We start from the raw sequence: 9,063 nt of genomic DNA, 5'->3' as shown, positions 1-9,063 counted from the left end.
GTGTGTGACTTGAGCTTTTGTACCATTTGGAAATTGTACAAAAGCTTGAACACAGCAGGAATAATTAATAAAAAATGAGGTGGAGCACACTATGTGATCAGTGGCTCCTGTGTCCACGATCCATGATGTGTTATGAAAGGTATCATGTGATCTTGTATCAAATGTTTCAAAAAGGACAGACCACAAAAATTGCAGGTACGAGCATGGCCCAGCTTATTGAAGATCACTTGACTTCCTCATTTATAATTTAAAATGTCATTTCCAATTATATAATCATATCTGGTATATAGTCTTATAATACACGAGTACAGGCTTATAAATACTCTAAAAGATTTATTTTTTCTAACTATATACAAACAACCAATATGTATATAGTAGCAGCTGATCATGCAAACCCTCATTAGCCACCCTTGACTGCTTGACCACGATATTCTTTGTAATTCGTACATGAGTTTGCCCTTGACAACGTCACTAAGAGATGATATATAGCCACCCCAAGGTTCGATATAAAAGGGTCATATGCTTGAAGGCTGAAGCGTACGTTTCACAACAATCCATTTAATCAGAAAAGCAAAGCTTCACTAATGCCTTACACAATGTGTCTTAGTGTTCTTGATTCAATCCGAAATTGCAAACCCTCTACATTGCTCTCACCTAAAAAACCCGTCTCAACTTTAACAAGAGGGAAAGGTAGCTATGTACCCCATCCTTTACAAAGCATGGCCCCCGAAGAAAACTCAAGTACTATTGATTCCACTATTGTTCGACGATCAGCAAATTACCATCCTACCATTTGGAATTATGATTACATCCAATCATTAGCAAGCGAATACATGGTAAAGGGTGCAATTTCTATTTTCTTATTATCTGTCTAACTAGTTTTTATAATTATTGTTAGATTATCCAAAATCTGGTTTAATTTACAGGGAGAGGCATTCACTCGAGAGATTGATCAGTTGAAGGGAGAAGTAACAATGATGTTTCACAAAGTGGTGGATCCTATAAAGCAACTCGAGCTGATTGACATCTTGCAAAGACTTGGAGTATCTTACCACTTTGAGGATGAAATAAGGAGGATATTGGAGAATAAACATAATACTTATCATAGTGGTGATGTTTGCAAGAAGCAGAGTTTGTATGTTACAGCTGTTGAGTTTAGGCTACTAAGACAACATGGATATGATGTACCTCAAGGTAAAGAACATACTATAGTAATGCTTTGAAAAAAAATAATAAATATTGGATTCATAACCCCGGCCCTCATTTGTTTTTAACAATTGGCGTGCTTTGTTGTTTCAGGGACTTTCAAAAGTTTCTTCAATGAAGAGGAGAATTTCAAAGAATATCTGTGTGTCGATATCGAAGGAATGCTGGCTTTGTATGAAGCCTCGTTCCACTTGAGAGATGGCGAAAGCATCTTGGAGGAAGTGAGAGATTTTGTAATCAAACATCTTAAAGAGTATGTGGATCAAAGCAAAGATCAATATCTTTGTACGATGGTTAGTCACGCCCTAGAGCTTCCACTACATTGGAGAGTGATAAGGTTGGAAGCGAGGTGGTTCATTGATGCATATAAGAATAGAGAAGATATGAACCCTACCCTGCTTGAGCTTGCAGAACTGGATTTTAATATGGTACAAGCAGTTCACCAAGAAGATCTAAAAGAAGTGTCAAGGTAAAAAGACATGTTTATCCTCATTTTGTAACTTGTATCTTATCCTCAAAAGCTACTAGGAGATTTAGGACATATTTGGTTACTTTGAGTACTTCATAATTTTATGAATAGTTGTGAAATAATTTGAGTGAATATGCTTTATTGAGTTTAGGAAATGAGGGAGAAAAACTTGAATAAAAATATTGTAAAGTTAAAAAAATTGATTGAATATAATTTTTATTTTGAAGTTTATAAAAGTTTTATTAATGTTTGCAATTGAAAAATGATTAGGTAATGATTAGATCACAAAGTTAAAAATTTGAAGTTGAAGAGTGTTTGTGAATGAAATTTTGAGAAGTTTTGAGAGTTCTCATGTTTACCAAATATCCCCTTGGTATTATATTTAGGTTAGAGGGGTAAGAATCTGCAATATATGCTCTAGTTCTAAAACTGATATTATTTCCTTGTCTCCTACAAAAGGTGGTGGAGGAGCACTGGCCTTGGAGATTTGAGCTTTGCACGGGATAGGGTTGTGGAGAATTTCCTATGGGCAACAGGAGCAATTACTCAACCTCAATTTGCATATGAGAGGAGAATGTTAGCAAAGCTTGGTGCATTGTTGACAACAATAGATGATGTCTATGATGTCTATGGCACTTTAGAAGAACTTGAGCTCTTTACAAATGCAGTTGAGAGGTTTGTATTAATGGCAGCATGCCTCCAATACTTCAAATATGGCTGCTTATCTTTGATGCAAATACTTATATGTAATTTTTTTCATGTGATCTAGATGGGATGTCAGTGGAATGGAACAACTTCCTTATTATCTACAGATTTGTTTCCTTTCCGTCTACAACACAATTAATGAAATGGCTTTTGACACTCTCAAGGAAAAGGGATGCAATATCATTTCATACATGAAAAAGGGGGTAGGGTTTGGACTTTTTTATTCATCACTATTTACCCTAGAGCTTATTTTCTATTATAACTATTCTAATTCATTGATCCACCATAAATCTTTTAGTGGGCAGATATATGTAGATCTTATTTGTTGGAGGCAAATTGGTTTTACAATCGATATACACCAAGCCTTCAAGAATACCTTGAATGTGCATGGATCACAACAGCAATACCAAATATACTGGTGCATTGTTATTTTTTCATCACAAATCCCATAACAGAGGAAGCCTTGGATTCATTGGAAGAGTATCCCGATATAATTCGCTTGCCATCATTCATTGTGAGACTTGCAGATGATCTCGGAACATCTACGGTTAGTAAAACACACTATCCTAATTATTTTATAAAATATATTTTGGATTACTTCACATGAACATAGGATAATATGTTGTTTTATGTGTTTTGTAACCTAGGATGAGTTAAAAAGGGGGGATAATCCTAAATCAATCCAATGCTACATGAATGATACCGATGCTAGTGAGGAAGAGGCTCGTCAATACATGAGGTTCTTGATTAGTGTAACGTGGAAGACAATTAATGGAGAATGCATTGCAAGTTCTCCATTCTCTAAAACATTTAATGAGATCACAATGAACATTGCAAGGGTGTCCCAATTCATGTACCAGCATGGAGATGGTCATGGCGTTGGAGACGGTGAGACTAAGGACCGTGTGCAAGCGTTGTTTATTGATCCCATTCCTATAGCTAAGAATTGATGAATGGTTGGCATATAAAATTACGTGCATGAAGCTTCAACTTTAAAATTCCTAGTGTTACTAAATGACATATACAAATATCTAGATCTCTTATATTTGGATGACTAGTAATACCGCTCCTTGCAAAAATAAATGATGTACAGGCCAATGGAAATTCAATAATACTCTTGTTTCTCCTTTTAAATATGTATGATATAATTACTCTCATGGAGTTTTATATATATATGAAGAATCATCTTGGAGCTCTCTGATTCCCTTTTCTTCCAGAACTCCATTCCAGTACAATGGAAGCAAATCCAAAACCCCTCTTTCTGTTGCATTATGTATTAATAACTTTATGTCTCACTTTTCTTTATATCTAATTAACTCATTGTCTTTGTCATGTCTTCTCTTCCTCCTACCATCCAAGCATAGTCGGCTTTAATCTTTTTTAGACATTCGATGGGCTTAACACGTAACTCATTTTACAACAACACCTATTTTAAAAGTTATCTCTTTCCCCAACGCAAACTTGTCTTTGTCATGAATAGTTTTTTAGTGATTATTTACTTTTAAATATTAACGAAATGACAAAAACAAAAACACCTTAGCATCTATCATAATAATCGAGTGTCATCCAAAAACTAACCATCATTGAAAACGAAAACCTCTTAATCGTGATTTCTTTAGACTTTTATGTCATGCCAAGGACCTGGGGATGAACCCTTTAACCTGAAATCCACTAACGAGAATTTAAATATAAAAAGTCCTCCAAAATAAAAATGTCTACCCGTTCCATTTTATTTCATAAGACGGTCTCATTAATTACAAGTTAAAACTACAGCCATCTTCTGGATAGAAACATCTACCCGGTTCTCAAAATACTTCATCTCAAAATACATGCCCCAACCGTTTTTAAAAAACAACCAAAATAACCCAACTTCATATAGAGACCCAACCCCAGGCTGCCATTAGGCATCTGTCTCCCCTCCCCAAGTACTGCCTTGCTCCATAGCTTCGTCCTCATCATTACCTATACGTTTAAAACATTAAACACAAAAGTGAGTCTAACACTCAGTAAGCAGTACACCATGCAGTTAAAATATCATACATCAACTATTCTTTTCTTTTGAAAGGTCATACAAGTTTAAAACATTTCAGTAAACATTCAGTGTCTGTTTTCACTCTCCTTTGGCCGGTACACACTATTGAACCCTATGTGTTAGGGTAGCAGTCTTCTGGAGTTGATTCCACCCTTGGCCACCGGTTGGGAATCCCTCAGTCAGGATGGTGTCATTGGGTGTACTACCAATGGAACCAATTTGGCATTGCAATCTGCCCCTTTCATTAGTACCATCATCATTCTATCATTGGCCATTACGTATTTTTATACATAAAACCTTCATTTCCTCTTTCTTTCCATTCATAGCATTTTCATCATCTTTCTTTGTCGAATGCAGCATGCATTTTTTTTTCATAAGAATGCATTTCATGCTATACTTTATATTAAGGAAAATCACTAATTCTTAAGAAAGCATGTGCATGATAAATCTCATGATTTAAACCTTGAATGTGAATGTTTTACATCATACATATACACACATTTATAATTAGTAGGATACTTAACATGGGCTGTCAAGAAGGCTCATACATTGCATATATTTACCTTTTCACCACAAGGAAGCATTTGAAGAAAAGATAGCATTTAGAAGAATAAAGTATTGTGTAAGAAGCATGGTCATAGTAACTTACCTCCAAGCTCAACCCTTGGTTCCTTTAGCACTTCAATAAATTCTATTCAATGCAATGGAATGAGCATATCAATATCCACTTCACTCTAAGCTTTACTAACCAAACCCTTAACTAGATGTTTACTTTAATTCCAAGAAGGAAATAAAGTACTTTCCTTAACTCCTCTTCACTTAGGGAAAATAAAGTACGAAGCACAACCTCAACTCAATTAACTTCCTACCATACTTCGTACTAAGCCAAAACATTAAAACTCCCCATTTCAAGCATTCTAAATAAATTCATGAGCATTACTAATAGCATGCTTGCTGTCCAATAAAGGTTATTGAGTTTTCTACATGAAAGATAGATGGAGATCATGGGTTAAGAATGTACAAATGATAGAACTTTACTTGGAAATGGAAGGGAACATGGAAGTATAAAAAAATCTGGAATTTTCACCGGAAAGGGCATTTGACAGCTTTTTAGTAACTTGTTGGAACCAAACTAAATGAAGAGCTAAAGCTCACAAGATGGCTGGTTTTTGTCCCTTGTTTTCAATAGTTCTCATACAAACAAATAACTTTGGTTGAGCAAAAGATGCAAATGAACAAAGGGGATGAAATGGACTGGTTTAAGCCCCAAAAGAGTGCATAGCAGGATTTTCTGCACTACCATGGACAGCTAGCAGCTTTAGTACATTCATGCTCTTAAACATCCCTCATTTAACCACAATCTCAACAACACAAACGAAGAATACTAGAGTCGAAGAAAAATTGAGAAGAAACATCATATTTTTGTGAAAGCGTAGCATAAACAGCAAGAGTAGCCCTCGGCACCTTAGAAAATTCTAATTGAACCTACTAGTTTGAATAGAATCCTTGGCTGTTAAAAAAATACATTCTCATCTCCACTAGTTTAACACATAAATAAAGGCTTAAACATAGTCAAAACATGATTTAAACTCAAGAAAAGGCAAGGAATAGTCATAACAGAATTTTTTTCCCAAAGCTACATAACTGAAATGAAAACAGGATAGAAAATTCCATCTCACCTCCGCAAGCAATGATTGCACGATTTTTTACTCTATCTACCTTTCCTCTACTCGGTTACACGCCCAACTAAAACAAGCATTAGAGGAAAATAAGTGAGAAATTGAATTTAGAACTACACACAATCGGCCAGTAGCAGAAAATTCAGAAAACCAATTACCATGCCACGATTTACTTAGCATCAATCCAACCATATGAAATTTTGGGAACTAGGATTGTTACCGGACAAGTTCTTCTTCTTCTTTCCAAGGTGCGAATTTAAGCATCAAAACAAGAAAATGGAAGTGTGTGATCCGAAGGAATGGAGGAGGACTCTCGGCTGGAAACACAAACAGAATTTTCAGAGCAACCCCAGGTTGCCATTTCGTGTAGAACCAGATTTTCCAAGAATGGAAACCAAAAATCAACAGCTTACCTGTGTTGAAGGAGATTTAGGCTAGGGTTCCACCCTTTGGAAGTGAAGAGACGAGCTGGAGAGGAGGCGAAGGGAGAGACGCACAAAGGAAACTGAAAACAAGTGATCTGCGTCTAAGGCAAAGGGCTTTCGGTGAAGGCTAAGTGAAGATGAGGTGGACGGCTGAGATGCATTGCAATGAGAAGATACCTACCAGAGCAATGACACAAAATAAAATAATAACACTAAAGGGTAGATCAATAACACCAAAATACAAATATACTCTTCCTCTCCTAAGTCTCATTTAAACATAGAAAATATACATATGTTAAAATCATATTAATGAAGACCCTTATATTGAAAATACTTAGAAAAAATTTAATTCAAATAAATTAATAACGTCAATTTTTTCCTAGTAGGACTCGGGTATTACATCCATTGACTCAATAAATAGCGAACCTATACTACTATATAAACATGAGATAATGATTATAAAGAAAATTCTAAACAAAATATGACAGAGGTATTTTCAAAAGCATTTAATTACAATTAATAATATATACAATGCACTTTCGGCAAGAGCATAACTGGAATGTCATCATAAATAGAAACAGAAACAGAGACCATGTTTACCCCGTGGCAGGGATGTGTATATTTACAGTTAGTCAAGTAGAATATAAATAACTATTTTCTTACCAAAGTGATGCTCTCAAAACAGGGGCCATGTTTATTCCTATGATGAGTTGTACATTCTGCAGATAATCAAGCAGAACATAAATCAACTTGTCATCAAAGTGATTGCACTCAAAACAGAGAGCATGTTTACCCTTGTGGCCAGGTTAGGCATTCTATAGATTGACAAGAAGAGCATAAATAACTTTTACATCAAAGTGATTATGCTCAAAATAGTGATTACGAACATAAATCACCATGTCACCAAAGTGAGTGCACTCAGAAATGAAAGGCCTTAATTTTACACTTGTGACAAGGTCGGTCAGACATTAGAGGCCACAATTATAGCCTGTAACCAAAGTAGAATGAAATCTTGGCCCGTTACCTACTAGCCATAAACTACGTTGGGGGAAGAGAGAGAGAGAGGAATTGAGGTGGACGTGGTGGTCACACTGGTGGTTGTACGTGGCAACGACAGCAGGGCAGATGTGGTGTTGCTCGTACGCGTGGTGCAACACGACATAATGGTGTAAAGGTTTGCTGGCTCTGACAGTGGTTGTAACCACAGTGCATCTTGAAGGAGGGACAACAGTGGCTGGGTGGAGTTTCTGGCATAGGATTTAATAGTTTAGGATGCTATGTTTTTTGGTTGCTAAAACAGGGGCTGTTTTGACATGCGGGGGTGGCTTGGGTCACAATGACTACTCTTTTGATTGCATTGGACTGTTCGAGGTGATATGGGTTCACGGTGGTTTAAGCAAGTTGTGTTGTTGTGAACATGAGGAATGCGACGTTAAAAGAGTATAAAATATTCTATGATTTCTTGCATACAATTACATGTACAAATATTGACATGTCTTGGGTAATGATATTGTTGCAACAGTTCTTAATGTCCTGAATACTGGTGTCTTTCTTGAGGGCCTTAATCATACTTTGTTAGTTTTAATCCCTAAAAAGAAAACTGTTATCCAGGTTTCTGACTTTAGACCAATTAGTTTGTGCAATGTCATGTACAAACTAGTTTCTAAAGTTATAACCAATTGACTCAAAAGAGTTATTCCCTCCATTATTTATGCAACTTAGTCAGCATTTGTGCCAGGGAGACTAATCACTGATAACATCTTAGTAGTATATGAGTTGGTACATTTCCTAAAACAGAAAAGAAAGGGGAAGAAGGGGTTTATGTCCTTGAAGTTGGACATGTCCAATGCTTATAACAGGGTCGAGTGAGACTTTTTAGAAGAGATCATGCTGAGGCTGGGAGTTAGTAACAGGTTGGTGGGACTCATTATGAAATGTGTTAGATCAGTATCATTCTTAGTAATGATCAATGGAGTGCCTTCTAATCCCATAATTCCTTCTAGAGGGCTTAGGCAAGGGGACCCTCTGTACCCCTTTCCTATTCTTATTATGTACAGAGGGCCTAATTAGGTTGCTAAGACAAGCTGATGAAAACCGGACAGTGCTAGGTATTAAGCTGTGTAGGGGAGCCCCTTGAATTAACCATCTACTTTTTGTAGATGATTCGGTCATTTTTTGTAAGGCTGAGGTGAACACATGTACAAATATCTAGCTTCTTTTGCATAAATATGAATTGGCATCAGGACAAAGAATAAATAAAGATAAAACTTCAATATTGTTCAGCAAAAAATGTACTAGAACCTGTCAAGAGGAGCATCTTATCAATGTGGAGGGAGGGAGGGAGGGAGGGAGGGGGGGGGGGGGAGCTCAACACAACAATATGAGAAATACCCGAGATATGGTGGGGAAATCCAAGACTTTAGCTTTTGCTGAAATTTGAGGGAGAGTATGGAAGAAGTTGTAGGGTTGGAAAGAAAAGTTCCTGTCCTTAGATGGGAACGAAATCCTGATCAAAGTAGTAGCTCTCCCAATCCCATCCTATACCAT

At 36.5% G+C, this 9,063-nt stretch overlaps 1 protein-coding gene across 1 annotated transcript; it reads left to right on the top strand.

Annotated features, from left to right (window-relative positions):
* Positions 1 to 719: 719 nt before the first annotated feature.
* On the top strand, positions 720 to 3,330 carry LOC121255123 (myrcene synthase, chloroplastic-like). Its single transcript, XM_041155406.1, has 7 exons — positions 720 to 836; positions 927 to 1,194; positions 1,300 to 1,675; positions 2,135 to 2,350; positions 2,445 to 2,583; positions 2,679 to 2,927; positions 3,028 to 3,330. Exons 1-7 carry the CDS (start codon positions 720 to 722, stop codon positions 3,328 to 3,330), a joined length of 1,668 nt encoding a protein of 555 aa, XP_041011340.1.
* The last annotated feature ends 5,733 nt before the right edge of the window (positions 3,331 to 9,063 follow it).

This window comes from Juglans microcarpa x Juglans regia, chromosome 3D (assembly GCF_004785595.1).
Source record: "Juglans microcarpa x Juglans regia isolate MS1-56 chromosome 3D, Jm3101_v1.0, whole genome shotgun sequence".
In the NCBI taxonomy this organism is placed as follows: Eukaryota; Viridiplantae; Streptophyta; class Magnoliopsida; order Fagales; family Juglandaceae; genus Juglans; species Juglans microcarpa x Juglans regia.
Note: the sequence above shows the minus strand (reverse complement) of the source record. Positions and strands in the feature narration are given on the sequence as shown.

Bases quoted from the DNA above. Each gene is read 5' to 3' on its own strand.
- LOC121255123 (XM_041155406.1), top strand. From the start codon at position 720: ATGGCCCCCGAAGAAAACTCAAGTACTATTGATTCCACTATTGTTCGA. The intron at 1,195-1,299 runs GTAAAGAACATA...TTGTTGTTTCAG, and splicing joins TGGATATGATGTACCTCAAG to GGACTTTCAAAAGTTTCTTC. The intron at 2,928-3,027 runs GTTAGTAAAACA...TTTGTAACCTAG, and splicing joins ATGATCTCGGAACATCTACG to GATGAGTTAAAAAGGGGGGA.